This window comes from Columba livia, chromosome Z (assembly GCF_036013475.1).
Source record: "Columba livia isolate bColLiv1 breed racing homer chromosome Z, bColLiv1.pat.W.v2, whole genome shotgun sequence".
NCBI classification, from domain to species: domain Eukaryota; kingdom Metazoa; phylum Chordata; class Aves; order Columbiformes; family Columbidae; genus Columba; species Columba livia.
The window spans coordinates 67,328,493-67,350,103 of NC_088642.1; the positions used below are offsets into that span (position 1 = coordinate 67,328,493).

At 38.4% G+C, this 21,611-nt stretch overlaps 1 protein-coding gene across 8 annotated transcripts in view; it reads left to right on the top strand.

The window, feature by feature from the left end:
• BDP1 (B double prime 1, subunit of RNA polymerase III transcription initiation factor IIIB) overlaps positions 1-21,611 on the top strand; it is a 56,998-nt gene that overhangs the window by 22,970 nt on the left and 12,417 nt on the right. For 5 of the 8 annotated variants that reach the window (XM_065046248.1, XM_065046253.1, XM_065046250.1 and 2 more), the window contains exons 17-33: positions 448-530; positions 1,761-1,992; positions 2,475-2,662; positions 3,395-3,611; positions 4,104-4,285; positions 4,853-5,054; positions 6,555-6,670; positions 7,229-7,448; positions 7,967-8,154; positions 10,204-10,420; positions 11,455-11,672; positions 12,651-13,044; positions 16,436-16,552; positions 16,843-16,879; positions 18,654-18,737; positions 19,371-19,602; positions 20,890-21,047. In XM_065046248.1, the coding sequence (XP_064902320.1) occupies positions 448-530; positions 1,761-1,992; positions 2,475-2,662; positions 3,395-3,611; positions 4,104-4,285; positions 4,853-5,054; positions 6,555-6,670; positions 7,229-7,448; positions 7,967-8,154; positions 10,204-10,420; positions 11,455-11,672; positions 12,651-13,044; positions 16,436-16,552; positions 16,843-16,879; positions 18,654-18,737; positions 19,371-19,602; positions 20,890-21,047 (3,085 nt within the window). The remainder of the gene's footprint in view (positions 1-447; positions 531-1,760; positions 1,993-2,474; positions 2,663-3,394; positions 3,612-4,103; positions 4,286-4,852; positions 5,055-6,554; positions 6,671-7,228; positions 7,449-7,966; positions 8,155-10,203; positions 10,421-11,454; positions 11,673-12,650; positions 13,045-16,435; positions 16,553-16,842; positions 16,880-18,653; positions 18,738-19,370; positions 19,603-20,889; positions 21,048-21,611) is intronic. The other 3 variants (XM_065046254.1, XM_065046252.1, XM_065046255.1) reach the window with 3 other exon arrangements.

The window sequence follows — 21,611 nt, forward strand, 5'->3', positions numbered from 1 at the left end:
TCAGATAGTAGATGCTAGTAGTCCCTAATGTCCTAGAGCAAATACAGCTTTACTTGTCTGACCTAGATGTTACCACACTTTTCTGACTGCAGGGTGTTTCAAAAAGATGGACCAAATTTCAAAGCAGTATGTTTCAAATTACTGAGGCGAGGGGCTGTTTGTGTGCTGGGAGAGGCATCTTGCAGTAGTCACTTGAAACTACGACCTGCCCTTTCTAGTGGTAGGAGTTTCATTCATGGGTAGTTTGTGGTTGCAGGGGTATAGTGATGTCAAATTGGCTCCATCTTTTTGAAACACTCTGTATGTGAAATGTACCCTCTAATTGTCTGTGTCTGTCGAAGCAATCCATTTTGTATCCTGTTATGGACAGTTACCTGGTCCGTTAGGTAATGCTATACTTTATAAATGTGAGAGAGTGAATGTCTTAATGTTCTAATTTCTATCCAGAGTACTGACCAAAGTAATAGGTCTGATGCTACCGGTGGAGAAGCTGCAGAAAAAGATGATAATATCCTGGAGACAGTGTCTCAGTAAGTATGTAAAAAATGAGAAGGCGTGTGCCTCCAACAACTTGACATCCACCTCACTTCTGGTATTATTACATAATCGGTAATTATAGAAGTTTCTAAAGAAACTTCTGCAGTGAGACAGAAATTGAGGGAAGAAAATAATATTTTTTTAATGCATGAAACAAATAGGTTAAACATTTTTTGTTTTAAAGCAGTGCTTTTAAATGAGATGTCAGTTATGATAAAGGCAAAAAACCTGAAAAGTTAGTCCCTTAAAAACTAAAACAAGCCTTCTCCACTAGCTTTAATGCTGAAGTGCATCAGTTTCAGTGGTTAGGTATTTAAACAATAGGAACAAGTATTTGTTCTTAAATTGCAGTTAAGTGTTAGTTGTCTGGTGTCAGGAGAAGAAATTCCAATACATAGCCAATTTAATTCACATGTTAACTAAGAAGTGTTTTTTGCGTTTCTCTTCAGCAGAGAAATGGCAGCTGTAATGTGAAAGGAGGAATATGTTTTACAGGAGACATTGTAAAAATCAAACAAAACACAAACCCAAAAACAAACCAAAACACAATCAAAAAAGCCAACCCTCCCCCCCGCAAAAAAATGCAACAAACAAAAGCAACAATGACACCCCACCCTCCCCCCTCCCCGTCCAGCTTCTGTTTTTAAAGCAGGATAGCTGTAGAGGATGGAGAGAGGTAAATATTTTTCTGCCATATTACCAAACCCAGTTTAAGCAGTTATTTCTGTCATTAACATGCTATGTAACTTAATGCTTAGGGTAAAAAGGCATAGAAGCATCTGACAGTTGTAATGATGTGCATCTGATATTTTTCCATTAGTAAGATTATGAAGTTATTTATGCATTTTCTGAATGTTTGTTTTTTAACTCTTCATTAAATTAGGTCCATCTGCCTCTAGACCAGATAGGAATACCAGAAGAGCCATTATGGGTCAGAAAGAGGTCTGTCTAGTATGGTATTCTGTCTCCAGTGGAAAAAGAAAAATAACAGGGCAAATATAAGTTTAAATTTGTCAGGTACTTTTTCAGTCTCTAGCAGATACACTTTATCATTTCATGAAGTCAGTAATGCATAGCTGCATTTTAGAGAAGTGTATGTTAATAACTGTTACAACAACAGCAAAAAAAAAAAAAAAAACCAAGAAAATAGAAGAATCACTTCTCCAAGACTCCTCCAACTTTCAGATGTGGTAGTTACTTACAGATCTTGTTTATTTTTCCAGGTCTAATGAAGCAGCTGGTTTACAAGAAGACAGCAAACATAGTGTGCTGAAACCAACACCTCTAAAGAGAGGCAGAGTGCAGAGACCAAAACCAAACCTAGGAAGAACTATTGCAAGGCAAAAAGACCTGAGAGATGAAAAAGATCCCGAGGAGCAGAAAACTGAAAGCAGAGGAGAAGAAAAAAGTGTGCTACATCATAGGGATGAAAACAATGATCTGTGTCTCAAAAATGTAAGTTTTTTTTAGCAGTTGCTTAGGCACGCTTTTGCTGAGGCCTAAGTAGAAGCCATTAGTAGGAAAGATGTAGGTACATACCACATAATTTGTAAGCATAGCCTCTGTATGCTTTGTTTATTCTTTCAGAATAAACTGAATTGTCAGGGAGTTTCCTCCTTCCAGGGAGTTTTCCTTGCACTTGAGTTCTGTTTTCCATGGATAGATGGGTTATAGCTCGCTTCATTGTGTTATTTTTGACACTAGAGAAAAAAAGAGAAGTGCAGAGAAAAAAGGCCTCTTAGAAAAGAGAACACTTCAGATAGTGTATTCAAAAATAACATTTTTACTTTTGAAGTATATACTGATACTAGTAGAACCCAGGAAACAAGAGAGAGCTTTTTGAGTGTTCTTGTAAGATATACTAAAAGAAACTTTATTCTTCTGAGAGATCAAGCAAATATTTTATCTTAATAGACTGAAACTTTTATTCCTTTTAGGATGTGATGGTTCATGAAGACACTCAGCCATGCAATGTGATGCTAGAAGGGCATGTTACTTCAGATTCTGAGATGAGTTCAGTACATACAAGGCGCTGTTCCCAGGAAAAGCCCTCAGAAGCAGAAAGCCATGAAAGTGAAAAGGGCCTGTCAGATACCTTGAAACAGGTTTCAGATTTCAATAAAGGGTAAGGTTATATCTAAACAGAGAGAAAGGATGGTTCAAAACCATCAGTGTCTCTAGACATTCTACACTTTTACATTCAACTGCAGCACTGCAACCAAGTTTTATATCTATAATGAGAAGTTTAATCAAGACAACATTAGACTTAAACAAACAAAAACCCAAGAGCTCAAAAGCAATAAACTTAAATGCTGTTGGATGTTAATTTGACCTTTAGACTGTGAGCCTGGTTTTCAAACAAATACATTTTTCTGATGCTCAGTTTCTGTAGTTCTCTTTCCCATGTTGGTCCTAGCAGTGCATCCCCATGTGCTTATGTAAATCCTGGAGAATGGGACTTGGTTTCCTATTAAAATGTCCTTTAAAATCCCAACTGTGCTGTAAACCTACTGGGTAGTTTTAAACACGATTAGGCAAAGGCGTTTGTAAAATGTTGGCATTCCTTTCAAAGTGTGACTGGAAGTTGCAGTCATTCTGAAATGGCATCATTTTTAAACTTACCTTTACTCACCTATTTATAAGATTCACAGGGTTTTGGTGGTGTTCAGTGTGTTTTTATTGAATCTTTTCTAGCAATGTCAGTAACTTTGTTATTGCTCTAAGAAAGCTAAGGATTTTTATACTTGGCTACCGTATTTAAGAGAGCTACATGCAAGTATGTCTTGCATGGCTTGGAAAACCGGTGTTGTCCTGTGCCTTCAGTTGTTCTTTTGTTCGCTTGTTTTGTTTTTTCCAGGGAATCTGGTCCTCAGAACGAAGAGGAGAAAAGTGTTGTATCATCAGGTCGTCTACTGAGGAGTCGATTCCAGAAACCAAAGCCAAATTTAAGAACGGCAACCAGTAGAAAGGAAGTGCCAGATGTAAATAATAAAGGTCTATCACAGAAAGATACCAAAAAGGAAGAAAGTTTGACACAGTGTGACAGTGAATGTTGCGTCCTTCCTGATACAGATGTAAGGCTTTCTTTTTTTAAGTTATATTTGAGCTTTTGGGTTTGTGGAATGAAATACTGATGATTTAAAAAATGCAAGTTAATATTTTTTGAAACAATTTTTTCAAAAGCTAAGATTTTCCACATGAAAACTCCTGTACTTTCCACTTCTTTGTATGTGAGGAGAAAAAGATTACATTAGTTTTGTATCACTTCTTATGAGTCTACACGTCTTTCTGACCAGAGAAGGCCTTGTAGAATGGACAGTGAAGAAAAAAAGTATTAATGGAAGATGGCAAAAAAAGAAATCTGGATTTCAAGCTATTTTGTTTAAAAGAAAAAAAAAAAAAATCTTGTCCTGGACAAACTGGGAAATTACTAGTGATCAGTTACAAAGGGTTTTTTTCAGGAAACACTTCAGAGAGTGATTAGTACCAAACTCTGTGAACATCATCATGGCTCCTTTTGGTTTAGTATCGTGACTTTTTCTGGTTCTTGTTTTTACATTTTTCAGAAAACAGGAAAACATGAAGTCCTGCAACCATCAGAAGCTGTAGGAAAGGAGCAGTCATTTGACTCTCAGGAGGTTTTTGAAAGGCCAGGTTGTAAGTCCTCAAATATACTTTCAAGATCAGAGGATGGTGAACTTTGTCTGCCTGAAATTAACCAAGGTGACACCTCAACTACTAATGTAAGGTAAGGGCTTAGCTGCTTTTGTTTCTTGACTGTATCAATGAAAGTATTTTAAAAGGAAATCCTGATGCCAACGTATTGCTAACTGGTGACGAAAACCTAATAAAAGTAATGAACAAATCTTAGTTCTCATAGTTTTGACACCATTTATACTAAAATTACAGTTACTTCTGTCCTAAGCATTAAATTAATGAGCATTCTTTTTACAACTGTTTGATCGTCTGAAACAGGAGATTCATTTCATATAAGCAGAGGAATACTAGTTTGCTTATCAGAGAAACCATGTGAAAATTGATTTGGTTTTATAGTAATAAGCAGACAGTAAGTTAATGCCTCAAGTGATTTAATTCTGTTGTGGAAGTAGTTAGGAGACTAGCACTTTAAAATTTTTGCTGAAGCAGTATTTTGTGTTAGTAACTTAAACTCAGCAGAACACTACATTTGCGTGGTTTCTTCTAAAAACTCAATTGGTGTTCATATGTAAATATGATGAGCCTGCGTTTGTTATTGACATGCTTTTGTATTATGTTTTGGATTTATTTTTTTTTCTGTCTGACTTAACATTGATAGCAAAAATACCATTGAAGAAGAAAGTAAACAAACACCTCTTAAACCTGTCCAGTTACTGCGGAGCAGATTCCAGAGGTACAAGCCAGACTTGGGAGGAGCTGTTGGAAAGAAGGAATTACAAATGTCAGAAAATGAGAGAGGGAAAAAGCCTGAAGCAGAGCAGTTGGCATTGCAGAAAGATGCGTCTGCCAATACTGTCATGGTAAGTCTGATAAGAATAAGTGCTCTGCCTTCAAAAGTATGGTTCCAAGTTGCTAGTTCTATTTTGCAAAGTTAAATTAGAACATTTAGGTTGAATTTCCTGAAACTTAGACACTATACTAGATGAAAAAAATCCCCAAAACCCTGGTATGTTGAGGTATTGCTGGTATGATATCATTGAAGTCTACAACCTGTACTGTTAATGTGTCCTGGAAAAAGAGGTTCTGATTTTGATTGGTTTGCATGGTATAAAAAAAATATTATTTACATTTAAGGTAAACTCTAGGACAAAAATATGGTTTACATTGCAAGACACAAAGCTTAGCTTTTTTTACTTGTTTTATCTTTTCTGTTTGGGTGAATCAAGTCTGTGTTGAAGAATCTAGTGTAGAGTATCAGGAGAAGGCAGAGGATAGCTATTTTTCTGTATAAAAGGGGTCTTATTAAGTTGGTAAGATTTGACTTCACTACAGTGCCTGAAACTCCTTTACAATAAAATTCAGTCATTCACCTACCCTGTGTATCCTCACAGACATTTTACTAGGCACTGTAAAAGGTATCGAAATCCTCGAAAGCCATTATAGTATGTTGAACTCTCTATAACCATTTTGTGAGTTGCTCATCATGACTCGTGTCATGGCTGTAGGCATGAGTTGTCTCTGTGTAGACTTGCCTTAGATCTTAAACATAGCTAAGCTTTGTAAGAGTGACTCATTTTTGTGGGTGGTTATAGCTGGTTTTGTTATTGCACCTGCATAGAGCTAGCTTGGAGTACCCATGTGCTGCATTCTGAGGAAGGAACATGTGTGTACTGCATCTATGGTCTCCCCCTCTGTGACACAATGTCAGCTCTGCTCCACCTGAGATAGTTGCTTGCAGTTGAGCTTTGGCTGTTCTAGACCTGTGGCCTGTGGACTATGCATGTATATCTGCTCTGTATTGTGCACATCTGTAGAACCACACTGGGTCTGATGCTTGTCTGTACTAATGAAGCTGTCACAGACCTGGAGACCTGAGGGATGTGTTTGAGCAAATGATTTATGGAACCATTGTGGCAAATACAGAAGTAAAACTGATCAGCTTTTCTGAATCTGAGGTTGTTATTGTGGCCTGGATGTGTCTCTGCTGTGCTCCACAGTGTCCAGTTTTCAAAGGTTTTTCCATTTGCCAAAGTATTTTGTTTCCATAATGCTTTATGTAATAGAGAGTTGATTGTATGCTAAATAGAAAGTGTTATCCATGGTGCTTGGGTGCATGCAGTATTTAAAGGCCTAACTCTAGGTAGCCCAGGACTGAAAATCCTTCTGTTCCTGCTTGCCTATAAATTGAATTATGTGCCCAGGAAGATTACTCTTAATAAATATAATATGATTCTTTTCTTGACTTAGATTGGGCAAATAGCACAGAGATCTGTAATTTGTGTTGTTTTATAAAATACACTTCTGTTTTAAAAACTTGCTTGATTCTCCTTTTCTTTGTGCTTTTTTATTGCAAATTAAAGGGTGAAAATGAAGCTGTGTTGTGTCAAGCAGATGTGCAGAGCAATGAGGAACAGGAACAGCAAGAGGCACCTCAGGTGCCCTGTATTTCTGAAAACATATTGTGTGAACAAAGCAGGTGAGGTTAGAGTTTAGCAAAACTGCATTTGAAAAGCTTTCATCTGGTACATAATGAGGCACCTTTGCAAGTATCAATTCTTTTGTTCCTTTTATCTTTCTTTCCCAAATGTTTGGTTTTCAAAGCCTATAGGCAGCTTCTTCCCATGTTTTCAGAGCATGTTTTTAGTTGATCTGAACTACTTGTCATTGTTTATCTGGTACATACTTGATGTGTGTTAGTTCATAGCTCTTTTTGACCAAGCATTTGTTTTGTTTGTATTTGCATATAGAGTGATTATACCTGTAACAGATACAAATTTTGCAAAGTGTTGGAGGTCTGTCTCCTGTTGATCCCAATGTGCTGTTCTATTTTACTGCTCTTGTTAAAATAAGATCTTAAACGTGTATTAGACTGCAGATACTTTGTCGGTATGATTATCAACACAATTTTCGTGATGATTAAAATGCCTTGAAAAAGAAATCTTGTTACTTCTTCTCACATATTAACCATAAAAGTCCAAAATAAGAAATACATAGTGACATCGTTTGTTTGTTTGTTTACTTTTAAATTAATTAGTGCTGAAAAATCCACTTCCCAAGAAGCCAACCTGGGTGCTCTGAAATCGGGAGAATTCATAAAGAATGGGTCTCGGAGAACTAGACCAAACCTAAAGAGAGCATATAGTGAAAAAGAATCTCCAGTGGCACAAAAACTTGCTTGTCCAGTTGAGGAAGAAGCAAATAAAGGAGAGAATCTTCCTGTGGCAGAAGAACCTGAGGAGCATCTTTCCTCAAAAGTGAGAATTCTATTCAGATATTTCTGACTGTACTTTCTGATGTATGATTCTGCACCAGCTGTTTTTAAGACATAATGAGCTGTTTAAAACACATAAATTAATTTTGAACTTTGAAGAATTATATTCTTGTTTAATATTTGCACCATAATATGATGTCTTTTAAAATTATGTTAATGAAACATTGATAATACCTAGACTTCTGTTAACAAATCTAAAGAGTTCACATAAACATTGTAATTTCAGTCATGTTCGTGGTACCTGCAGGCCATATTTTTGTTCCTGGGTCTCTTCTGAACTCCTTGGTGGTTGCTCATAAAAGACTATACTGGTTAGAGTATCTGTTTTTATTAGATAAATACTTTCTCTAAAGGAACAGTGATGGGTACCATAAACTACTTGAAAGTTTTTAAGCAAAGTTTTGTCTCAGATTAACATATTGATCATAACTTGCAATGCTTTATTTTACAAGTGATGTATTTTATGCTAATACTGTTGGTTTTTTTCTTCTCAAATCTAAGGATGACATGGAAGTATTGTTGGTTGTGGGAAATTTGGCCAAGAATGGCAATCTAGACACAAATACAGAAAGTAAAAAGTCAGAAACACACTGTTTCTCTAAAAAATCACCTAACTGCCACAGCAAGGGAGAACAAGAAGAAGGTCTATCTACAGGTGCTACAGGAAGCATTCAGGATACCACAGTAAGGTAAAGTTCCCTGTTGACAAAGTAAAAATCCTCTTTAAAACTTTATATGTTTGTCTAGTTGCTTTCATACAGTACTTGCTTTTTGAAGTGTAGATTCTGAGGTGTGCTAGTTGTTATATGCTACATGCTGTGAAGGTCACTAGATGGCATCCTTAGGTAAGGCAAGACTTTTTAACAGCCTTTTTCTCAAGGCTGTTTTCCTTTCTAGAAGGTATTTTGCAGGTGAGAGTAGAAGTGACTAGTCAGAGTTTAGCTGTCTGAATTTCTCAGTAAAACATTCTTAGGGTACAGTACACAATGAATGTGGGCCCTGGAAAGGAAGACTGAACAGTGGCATTTGCACTCACTTATAATTGAGAAGTGGCAGGTAGAGCAACATAAAATGAGCTTGCTGCTGTAAATGTATTCTACATCTCTTCACTTTCTCCTTCCAGTAGGAGAAGTTCATGCAGTGTCCCCGTTCTTTGGAGGGTGATTTTTACATATGTGCAATATGAGGCAGATAGCACCATTTTCATGTACTGATTCTGGGTTATGTTATAAGCTACCTTTTGCTCAATATTAACTGATACAAAGCAGCTTCAAATCGATTTACTTTTGCTGTTTTCTAAAATCAGGTTCTGATTCCCATCTGTCTCTGAGCCTTTGGTTAAAATCTCTTCCATAACTTACGTTGAAATCATATCCCAGAGTCTGTGTGCTAACAAGACAAGAGCCTTGCCTTACAGTCGTCTTGGCTTCTGTGATGACAGAATTTCACTGAATCACATGGCTGAGGTTGGAAGAGTCCTCTGGAGGTCATGTGGTCCAACACCCTTGCTCAAGCTGGGCTACCAAGAGCTGGTTGCCTGGCATTGTGTCCAGGCAGCTTTTGAATATCTCCAAGGATGGAGACTCCACAGTCTCTCTGGGCAACCTGTGCCACTGCTCAGTTACCCCCAGAGTGAAAAAGTGTTCCTTTCATGTTCAGACAGAAGCTTCTGCATTTCAGTTTGTGCTTATGGCCTCTGGTCCTGTTACTGGACACCACTGTAAAGAGCCTGGCTCTGTCTTTACACCTTCCCTTCAGATATTTATATACATTTATGAGATTTCCCCCTCACTCCCACCAAGCTTTCTCTTTCTCCAGCCTGAACAGTACTTGCTCTTTCAGGCTTTCAGCACAGGACAGATGCTTCTGTCCCTTCATCTTTGATAGCCCTTTGCTGGACCCTATCCAGTATGTCCATGTCTACCTTGTGACCAGTCTTGGGTACTCCAGTATGGTACTTCAGGTGTGGCCTCACCAGTGCTGAATTAGGGTAGAAGGATCACCTGTCTCAACCTGCTGGCAATGTTTCTCCTAATGCAGCCCAGGACTCCATTAGCTTTCTTTGCAGCCAGGGCACATTGCTGGTTCATGTGCACCTTCAGGTCCACTAGGTTTCTTTTCTACAAAGCTGCTCTCCAGCTGGGTTGCCCCAGCATACTCTGGTGCCTGCATTTGTTCCTCCCCAGGTGCAGGACTTTACACTTTACCTTGTTGACCTTCATGAGGTTCTTGTCAGCCCATTTCTCCAGCTTGTCCTGGTCCCTCTGGTAGGCAGCATGACCATTTGGGGTGGCAGCCACTCCTCCCCATTCTGCATCATCTGTAAACTTACTGAGGGTACACCCTGTCTCATTGTCCCAGTCATTAATTAAGGTGTTGAACAGGATTGGAGACAGTTTTAACCTACAGGGTACAATCCTAGTTACTGGCCTACAGCTAGATCAACCTCTGAAGAACTTAGTTCTTGGGACCTGTAGTGGTGTAGCTGAAACTTTCTGCTCTACCTGACATCTTAATGCTCTTTTCCTTCCAAAAAATTTTCCACAAGCAATCAGAAAGGTCCACCACTGCAGAAAAGCCAATTATTTCATTTTCACATTATTTTTTTGTTTCTAACTAAAATGCAGAACGCTTAAGTTCATTTCTAGCTGGAAGTACCAAATATTTGATAGTAAACTGTACTTGTAGAGTGTATTTTGTAGTTCCCGAGGAGTAAAAGATGCAAAATATTTTTGTAGGTCCCATGATAAATTAAGTTCTGGAGAAGAAAGTAAACAGAGTGATGCAAAACTTTTGCATCAAGCAAAGGAACCATTCTGGAACCCAAGGCAAAACCTAATGAGAGTTACTAGAAAAAGAGGTTATCCAGAAGAATGTGAAAACAGAGAAGAGGACAGTTCTGAGAACAGAAATGCAGAAGCATGTTTGATGTTAGAGAAAACAGGTGCATCAATGGTAAGTGCTAATCATGTGTTTTGAACCAATTTATACCTTAATTCTGGTGCTTAAATTCTCAGAAGCACAGATGGCACAGAACTCCGTACAGGATTGTGAAAGGCTAATGTAATTCTTTTTTTTTTTTTTTTTGATTCACTATTGGAAATGATGTTAAATTAATGGACTTAAAATCTAAAAACTGGAAATGTTTAATGTACACTGTCTTAAGTTTTACAGTTTATATGGTCAGAAGTCTACATTATCATAAATACATGCTGACACTGTTACCATTTAACGTCTGTTATTCATTAAACAACAGAAATGAAAGCAGTTATGTAATACCAGATACAACCTAAAGTCCGTATAAGTATACTTGTAAGTTGAAACGCATGTGAACAAAGTTCAGACCTTCTTCTGCTTAAGTTCACTCAACAGGCCTAACTTAGTCCAGACTAGTTCCTCCTCTGTCTAAAGTTGCAATACCTGAATCAAGTTTATCTGGTATTCCTCTTTTTCTAGATGAATCCCTAGTATCTTTCAGTTAACGTATTATTTTAGCCAAGCATCCATAGTTGACAGAACTGTGCTTCTTGATATTTATGTTCTGAGATATGTTTTTGTGTCTGTGTGTTTTGAATAATGTCTTAATGCAGTTCTGTAAACTATGGTAGTTTTTTCTTCCTAATTTGTTCTCAGGGCAAAAGAAAAATAATTTTTCTTCCCTCAAATTGTCATTTAAATTAATAGGTAATTTCAGAAAATTATTTATTTTTCCAACTTCTGAAGAACTGGTGCTCTTAATAAGTTGAGCATGGCCTTGGTCTACTGACTAGCAGTACGACTGGGAACCGAGGCATCACAGATCATTACATTTAGTGACACTACTACTGTAGAGCCCAAAATTAATGAAAATAGGAAAAAGTGCACTAAGATGTCAGAGAGAACAACTGGACATGTTTTCAAGAACCTCAAACTTAGTTTTTTAAATCTGTCACTGAAACCAGTTAAAATGTTTGACACGTAATATGGTAGTAATTGTCTTCTCTGTTCAGCAAAACCCCAGTAACATAGTGGAAGCTGCATCCTTCTTTGAGGCTACAGGAAAACACAATTTTACCGATTCTGTTGAAGAAACATCTTGTAAAAGAATAAGGCAGGGGAGTAGACTTCAGTCTCCAGAGATATCATCAGAGAGTGAGAGTCCAGTAGAACAAGAAGATGATTCTCATCTTTCTGCTTCTCAGGAAAAAAATTCAGACATTCTCACAAGGTAAAACAACTAATTTTGGTTTGTAAGCTCAACTGATTGGTTTTGGCTTTCGTTTTAAAACCATGATTACTAGACATAGTTCTGCAGTGTGTTATGTGAGCACATGCAGGATGTCAATTCTTGTGTCTTCAACCTGAACTCTACCAGATGCATGCAGATATCACTATGTCTCTTACTCTGCCTGCACTGTCATAAAATGAACACAGGCAGCACTTCAACCCAACCCGGAGTCCACCCTCAGTTTCAACAGGAATTCCTGATTTTGAAGGGGAGGACTTTGAAGTACGCATACTATTATACCTAAACAGAAACTCCGTGCTGGAAGTGTCCTCTGCTGCTATTTGTTTGCCCTTCCGCCCAGTTTACCAAGGAGCATGTCTTTGGGAGGAAGTTTGGAATTACTTTTAGTACTGGAAATGCTCTTGCCCATCATTTTGGGGGAAACAGTAAGCAGCTGATTACTGAAGAAATTGTTGTCTGAGAAGTGGAGGAGATAATTAGGAGATAATTAGTTATCATCAAACAGTTCTAGTTTCTAGACACTAGTCTGATCAACTGAAGTATTATCATTTGGGGCTCCTAGTACAGCTTTAACAAAAGAGAACCGGCAATGTTCCTATGACATAAAAGGCACATGATTTCTGTGTCACTCAAAATGAAAATTAATTAATCCTTTTCTAATCAAAGAATTCTGTGGTTTGTAAATTTAATTGTGCAGCTTTCAAAAACTCTGGAACTGCTTAATACACATTTACAGTTAGTACTTTGTGCATTTATTTATTTTATTTAATGAAGTAATTAGGATTTCTGATTAAATGTTATATGGATGCGTTTTTGTCACTATACATTAGGAAGTAAATAGATTGTATTGTTGTTTGCAATGATCCTTTTTTATTCATGTAATTTGTTTTGATTTGTAGTACCCCCTTTTTTGGAATGTACATTGTTTTTTAAACATGCTTTTGTCCTGTACTTTAGGAAGCAGTCCAGAAGGTCATCAAAACGAATAGTGCTGTCAAAACATGTCTCAGAGCTAACAACTGCTGCGTCTTCTGCCTCTGAATGTGAGACCGATTGCAGTGAGAAGGGGAACCAAAGGCATGAAGTTAAACTGAGTGTTACTAGAGGCAGAAGTTTGAAAACTACACATAGAAGGAAACCCAGGAAGGAGCACAGAAGTTCAAAGACAACTTTGGTGACCCTCCGGACTCCTCTGGAAGAGGAGGAGGAAGACGAGGAGGCAGATGATTTTGAGCCTGAAGATGAAGAATGCTTTGCACCAGAGGAAATAAACAAAGCTCCAGTGTTCGTTCCTATAGGTCTTCAATCTCCAAAACCTGTTCCTGTTGAGATAGAGGAAACCATGGAAGAGGTATCACGTAGTTGCATTCTTCATATGTACTTTTGTTTTGATTGTTTAAACAACTTTTATTCTATTTCTTCAACTACTTGGGTTTTATCCCAGTTTAGTTTAGTTTGTTAAGGATGGTTTTAAGAGCTTCAGGAGTGTTACTTGGCACTTGTACTTGGTTTTGAACAAAATAGTATGTCATTCTAAGGTCCAGTTATGTTGACAAACTGTGCATAGTTCTGCAGGGTGCTCACTAGTTTGTTTATTGGCATTGAATGTAGGCATAGACTGCCATGTTCACTACATGTTTTGAGGCTGGAGATGAGTCAAATAGAGCATTTCAGTTTTACATTTGAATGTTATATTAGAAGGAAATTCTTTACAGAGAGAGTGGTCAGGCATTGGAATGGCCTGCCCAGGGAGGTGGTGGACTCACCATCCCTGGAGGTTTTTAAACTGAGATTGGACATGGCACTTAGTGCCATGATCTAGTAAATGGACTAGAGTTGGACCAAGGGTTGGACTCGATGATCTCTGAGCTCTTTTCCAACCCAGCTGATTCTGTGATTCTGTTATGAAGTAAGGAAATGATGGAGATATTTCTCTATGTGGTGTCCCCATCACCAGTAAACTTTCAACTGTGTGTTGGGCTGACCCTGACCAGCAGCCAGGAATACACACAGCTACTTGCTCACTCCCCTCTCCTGTGTGACAAGGTGAAAATACAGAGAAGGTAAGAAGACTTATGGATTGATTTAAGGACAGTTCAAAAGGTGAAGCAAAAGCTGCATTTGAAAGCAAAACAAAATAAGGAATTTATTCAATACATTTACACAGGCTGAGGTCTTGCTTTCCAGGAAGAGGCCTGCAAGTGGAGAGTTACTCTGGAAGACAAATGCTATAGCCACAAATGACCTTCTTTTCTTCCTCCTTTCCCCAAGCTTTTATTGCTGAGCACACCACATGGTTTGGAATATCCCTTTGTTCATTTTGAGTCAGCTGTCCCAGCTGTGTGTTCTCCCTACCTCTTGCATACCCCCAGCTTACTTGCTGAGCCAGAGAGTACAAAACCAGAAGCTTTGACATTGTGCAAGCACTGTTCAGCAAGAGCAAAAACACTGATGCGTTACCAACACTATTGTAGTTATAAATCTGAAACAGAGCACCGTGTGGGTTGCTATGAAGAAAATTAACTTCCAGACACGCCCACTACAATCATCACTCTTTATTTCATACCAGTTGTGCACTATCCGGTACATCCTTATTAACCACAACTCATCTTGCTGTCCTGTGGTATATACATGGATATTTTTCCCTTGGTCTGTGAGTCACCCCCTTAAAATGTCTATCAGATGTTCTTTTAGTTATTTAGTCCATGTCTTGGGCTACACGTATTATGTGGTTGCATAGGAGAAGGTGGCATGTTGTGTTGAGTTTTTGGGTGCCAAAGCCAGCTCAGGTCAGTCACTGCTGCACTCGCCTGGTTTCTTGTGAGGCTTCTCTTCCCTTGATTCATGTTGTTCTTACTGTAGTACTTACTGTAGCGTATAACTTAAATAATGGGTTAAAAAAAAGTTTTAACTTTTATCCGTTGAAACCTCCAGCCTTTGTCCCTTTGGTTCAGGCTGTAGAGTTTGTTGCAATGGACTCCACTGCTTACCTGTGCTCCAGCCTGAGTCCTCTGTGGGTTGCATGGATGTTCCTGCTCTGTCTGTCATGGGCAGATCCATGGGCCTCAGCCCTTGCTGCTGCCAGTGAGAAGACCATCTACATCTTTGTCAATTTTTTTCAAAAAGTGTATGTTTTGACTCTTCAAAGGACCATTTGTGGAGTTGGAAACTAAGCCTAGAGTGCAGGCCTATGTTTTTAGGATAAAACTTAAGACTGTAGGACTGTAGGAAGACTTGGTATTATATCCGCATAGACCAGTCACTACAAAGGGAATGGCATACTTTTTTTGTCATCACGAAAGTGTTGGGGTTTGGTAACAGTGGACTCTGTTCAAGGCCTTGGAAGGGGTTGTGCTCAAAGGTTTAGATGTTTTTCTGTTTTTTTCCTTTCCACATGACGACTTTGCTTTTTTTTTTTTAAATCCTTTCTAACTTGTCTTATCTCTGTGATGTGCCTTCAAATGCAAGGCAGCTAGAAAGGGGCACACATGAGGCAGACCTCAACTGACTTCCAGACTGATCAATGAGAATATTCCATGCCATTACTGTCATTCTTCATATTTAAGGAGAGACACCCATTCTGGTTCTTCTCTGTTTTGGCTGAGTTCCATTCCAGGGTTCCTTTAGTCCCTCCTTTTGCCATTCTGCTGTTTTGCAGTTGACCTCTGGGCCTTTCTGCCTTTTTTCTCCTTTCTCCCCGGGTCAGCTGTTCAGGACCAGGGTCCTCTCTCTTCCTGGGACTGGGTGCTCAGTACAGATGGAATTAATGAAGAATTGCATTGAGTATCTTAATAGTCTTAATAGTCTTAATATTTAATAGTCTATTTTCTGCTATATATCTATATATATAGTAGTAGAGGTATGTTAGTATTATTTTGTTATTTTATTAAACTATGTTTATCTCAATCCACATGTTTTTCCCTTTTCCATTCTCTTCCCTATCTGGCGGTTGGGATGGGGTGTGAACGAGCGGGTAAAGTTGTTATGATTGCTAGCTCAGGTTAAACCGTGACAAGAAATTCCCTTGTTTAACACACAGGAGCCATGGGGACTAGTAAAGGATGTGATTAGATACCTGGGGACTCATCTGTTGTAGAACTTAAACAGCTCAGTGGAAAGTATCTGTGAAAATGCAAGCCATTGAGAGCCACCAGATTGTGGAGTGATTTTCTTAAGAAATTCACTAGAAATATTGTAACCTTTCTGCCAAATTTCAAGTTGATGTTTCTGAAAATGTCAGATGTCTGAAGTTCTCAGTGAAAAGATAGTCTTAAAGAAGAAAAAACAAGTTATGGGTAAAATGGTAGGTGGGTGTCTTGAATGGATGGGGTATATTCCCTAGTTTTACTTTGGAAAAAGGCTGACCTGTTTTTCTTTTGTAAGGACTTAAAAAGCAGGAAAAAAAAGTGTGAAAACTAACAAAATACATTTGAGGTAAATAGCCACTGTGAAAGATCTTAGCCACTTAACTTAGTTTGATGGAGTAATAAGTAACTAGAAACAAAGCCTTAGGTTATCTGATGCTTCCAGTCAGTTACAAGCAGCACTACCAGTTCTGCCTCCAATTCATACAACTGCTACCTTCTTAAATCTGAAGATATATGGCATAACACTTGATTTTTGGGAAAGATCCCATTAAATGTTCAAGATCTCATATGTATATATGGTTTATAAAAAATTGCATTTGGCAGATTTTCTTTTGAGGCTTATGAACTAAAAGTTTTTTCCAATTATTTTTACAGCTTGAAATATCTGTGAATACACCAGATGTGCAGGTGGCTACTGATGTTCAAAGTCTCTCTCAGGCTTCTGTCCAGCCGGCGGTATGGAGGGAGGAAATAGTAAGCACCTCAGCAGCTGTAAGAATGTATTTTTTGTTTGTTTGTTTATTTCATAGCATGTATAAAGCTACCTGGACAGTGTCTGGTGGCCATGTCTTCTTATAACAGTATAGCTTAATAGACTCTTACCCATCCCACACAGAAATGAGGGATGCAGCTATGAGAAAACAATGTAAGTAGATGTTGTCAGTGTTTAAAATAACCTTTCAAAGCTATAGTAAGCTTTAGGCAGAGAATTTACCTGTAAACATTAAAATTATGGACTCATTTTATATAGGACTTTGATATTGTTTTACTTTTTATTTCAGGAGACAACTGTACATGAAAATCCAGAGGTAGACAAAGGTAGATATGAAACAATCTTGTTGACAACTTTCCCTATCCTTAAATTGCTACCTAAATGTAGGTATTCTTGCTGGAAGTTTGAAGGTTTGTGTATTTTATTGAAAAGCCTGCCCATGAGAGACTGGATGCTTTTGTGTCTTGGAGATTTCAGCCATTTGTCTTACTGTTTTCTAACAAGCAGGGTGACAAAGCACAGCAAGGTTCTGTTTCCCAGCATCAGAATGTGCTGTTTGTGTGTCCCACCTGTCACTTTCCCAAGCTGTAGTTAGTTGTACCATGAGAAGAGGAAATTTTGTAGATGTTACTTGTGGATTGTTTGATGTGTGACTGAGTAATACAAGGAGTGGGCAGATTTATAGCTTTGTCATCTCTGTGGTCTCTGACTTCAATAGGGTAAACTATTAAAATAGTATCTGTTACACTGTGATCACAGTCCTACAGAAGCCAGTATTCTTTCTATGTGAGATATGTTACAAGCTCTTGTGGATCAAATAATTTTTAGAATAGCTTTCACTTTTAAATTTAAATACATTTTCCTAGGAAGCATTGGAAATTGAGTGTGATACTGTCTTAGTTGAAGAATGGCAAGTCTGTTTGTTTTTTTGATTTATTTCAGTACAATGGCTTTGGACGATAGAAATGTTTTGTTTGATATAATCACTTAGTGATAGGCAAAGGGATTGGGAGTCTAAACTGGAGCATGGGTTAACATTAGGTTATGGATTTCTGCAATTAAACTGTTACCTCCTTCTTTTCCATTTGTGGTGGGTTGACCTTGGCTGGCTGCAAGATGCCCACCCAGCCGCTCTGCCACTCCTCTGCCTCAGCAGGATGAGGGGTGAAAATAAAATGGAAAAGCTCATGGGTTGAGATAAAGACAAGGAGATCACTTGCCAACTAATCCAATCTGTTGCCAAATAAAATAGAGTAGGATGGTAAGAAACAGAGACAAAACCTGAAATACCTTCTCCTCCCTGCCTTCTTAGGCTCAACATCACACGTTCATTTCCCACACTCCTCTGCCACCTCCTGTCAAGTGGTGCAGGGGGATGGGAATTGCAGTCAGTTCCTAATGCTTCATCTCTGCTACTTCTATGTGCTCACGTTCTTTCCTTGCTCCAGCGTGGGGCCCTTCCCATGGGATACAGTCCTTCACAAACTGCTCCACTGTGTGGTCCTTCCTATGGGGTATAGTCCTTCAGGATAAGTCTGCTCCACCATCTGTCCTCTGCAGGGTGCAGTTTCTTCAGAGAATATCTACCTGCTCCATCAAGGTCTCCCCAGGTTGCAGGGGAGTCTCTGCTCCCAAGCATGGAGCACCTTCTGCCTCTCCTTCCTTACTGACCTTGGTGTTTGCAGAGTTGTTTATGACGCTTTTTCACTCACTCTTCACTGCTGTGCAACATTTTGCCTTTTCTTAAATATGTTTCCCAAAGGTGCCGCTATCTTGGCTGAGAGGATCAGCTGTGTCTTGTGGTGGGTCAGCTGGAAATGGCTGTGTCCGGGGCAGCCCCCCTGCTGCCAGAACCTTGTCACCTGCACCCAGTATACCATTAAAGGGAATAATGTTCCTATCAGTGTTTTTAACAATAGTTTGAATTTAGTGAATGAGAGTTGCTGTCTGTCTACAAGCCTCTTTATCCATGGATGGCAAAAATTCTTAAAATACATACCTCACTATATTGATTGGTAGTTTCAAATGCTTTTGAATATGGATAAGTGGGGTTCTGGTTAATATGCTTGTGTTTTTTAACACGTGTGAACAACTTTACAGGAATTAATGATGGAAGCACTGAAGCTGCCATGACTTTACTTGCAATGGGTGATCCAATGTTCCAGTTAAAAACAAACACTGAAGGTATGATCTGATTTGTGGGACAAAGCCTTGCTTGTACTTTCTGGGCCACCCCAAGGAGGGATGGAGCAGTGGCTGCAAAGCTCTTCCACGTGCTGCTGTCAAGAGTCTTTTATGCTTTTAGACCTGCTAATTTGTAATGCATGGTGAGACTAGGCAATGCAGGTTGGCTGGGAAAAAGTAAGGCACCTTACTGGATACTGCCATTTGCATCACTATGCTAGAAAGATGTTTGAGGCCTGTGAGAATTAATCTGGTCACATAAATCGGACAAAAGAAAGGAATCAGGCCTAAATGACCATGACTATCCGTGGTCTTTTCATACCTTTAACCTAAAACATAGCTTTTTCAACCTAACTAGCTACAACCTGAAATTCTCTGGTTTTAGTCTAGTTTTTGATGGACTTTTATGTAGAATTTTTTATCTGCTTTCATTGGTTGAATGTTAGTTTCTGCATTTTTACTATCAAAAGTGTGATCTTGTGACTGCATTTACCTGGAATTTAAATTTGTGTCTTTGGAGAATGCAGACTTTTAAAATGAGGTTTGAAGTTGACATCTGTAAAATAGCTCTATGTATGTGCCAAACATGAGTCTTAAATTATGCTTGTCTATTCTGTATATTGTTCTAACCAGAATGGACACAAACATTACCCCCTCAAGATAAGATGGATAAGGCCAGTAACCTTGTAACCCACGCCTGCTCCAGACAAAATAGAGCACCTAGTCAGTATTTACTTTCTGCAGACACTTCTACCGAGGAATCAATCCCTTCTGAAGATGGAAGCAACATTAATGTAGAAGATCAAAGCACTGGCACAAGAACAGGTGTTGGAGAATATTCTGAGAAAAATGCTACAGATACCAGGTTAAATTACTACTTAATTTTCTTTAGGGAGAGAGATCCTCTGGCACTGCTTACTTTTGCTATGTTCTTTCTGGCGTTTTTGTGGAATTGCAAGTAGTCTTGCTTTAGTGAAGGTTTCTCATTTTATGTAGTTTAGTATGTAATCTGGAAACTCCTCTCGTCTCTTTCTTATGACTTCTATGAGGTGTTGGTATATAATTTTGAATCATGGAATGTCCTGAGTTGGAAGGGACCCACAAGGGTCATCGGGTCCAACCCCTGTCCCTGCATATGACAGCCCCACAGTTCACACCATGTGTCTGAGGGTGTTGTCCAGTCTCTTCTTGAACACTGTCAGGCGTGGGGCCGTGACACCTCCCTGGGGAGCCTGTTCCAGTGCTCCAGCACCCTCTGGGTGAAGAACCTTTTCCTAATGTCCAACCTAAACCTCCCCTGGCACATCGTCCTGCCATTTTCTCAGCTTCTGTCATGGGTCACTAAAGAAAAGAGTAATTTTGGGGATATAGAACTTGTTCTTCATTCCTGAAATTAAGTTTACCCTGGTGGGCAAGAAAAGAATATTTGAACTTAGTTAGTGTGGATCACTGTTAATAACCAAGCTTATTTTCCCAAAGTACTTTACAGCTAATCGGAGTCAGGCAAATTGCTTAAGCATCACTGTTGCTGTGGGATGTAGATCAAAGACTTAGAGCAAAGGAATGTCGAGGAATCAGTTCATCTTCTGTATTTTATTTTTTTTTAATGCTTGATGTTTTTTATTTTCTTCAAGCACTTGTGAATGTTGAAACAGCTTGATTAAACTCATTTTCAGAAAAAATCTGCTGGTCATCATGTTGTATTATTTGAAAACCTATTTAACTTGTTGATTGCATAAACTGTCAGATTATACTCCTGAAAAATTATAATCAAAGATATTTTACTTTCAGTCAAGTGGTTCTTTTATTATGTTATTAACCAGAACTTAATACCATGTGATCAATGTTAGATTTCTGATCTTCTCATGTTTTAAAAATATTTCAATTATTCATTTTTTGCTGTACGTAGGGAACATCCTAGTTTGCAGTATGCCTGCCAGTTCTGATTCTGAGATGATATTTTTTGTTCTGTCAAATAGTCTTCTGTCTCTTCTGCCAGCTGCAGCCTGTATTACAGCTCTTCCTCATCTCATCTACTCCATATCTCTTATCTCTCCTCTGCACAGTGATCTTTGCTGGAAATACTAATTTAACGTCAAAACTGTCAAAAATTAAGGACTATATTGACGGCGTTTTTTGTTTTAACTTGCAGTGATAGCTCTTTGCCTACGGCAAATAGTACGAGACTGACAAGCAGCAGGCTTCCGAGGCCTGAGCCTGACTTGGGAGTATTGAGATCCAATGAAAACATAATTCAGAAGTCACTTAATACAAACATATTTGTGGAACAGCCAGAGCAAGTTCAAAGTGGTAAGCCTGTTTCTTATCCTAGGGTTCTGAAAATGGTTTATTCTGATGTGTTCACATCTCTTTATGAAATGAAACTAAGCTGAAAGTAGCCTTCACTTTCTATTAGTATTCACAAATGATGCATCACCGCTGTGACAGAGGGTATGCATTTATGATACAGTTTTTTACATAAGTGTACCTTTCAGTATAAAATTAAATGAAATCTGGATAGCAGATTTTTTGTGCAGGTCTTAAATTACCTGAAAAGTCCTTAAATTACTGGACTGACACAGAAATACAGTACAATACAATGTATTTTCTTCTATTGTTACTGTCTTTCCCTTCTGTTAAAAACAGAAGGGGAAATATACAGAATTGTTTTGGTATTCTTAACACAGTTAGAAAAAAGGTGGTCTCCAAACTCCATATCACTGGCAAAATGCACAACATACCAAAGGCAAGATGAGATATGTGTATATGTCTCATTTATATAAAAAGTAAGTATACAGCAGAATTGTTAATAATTTTGTAGTGTGTTTATATATACACATATGCCATATATATTTTAATATATGAAAGTTTATA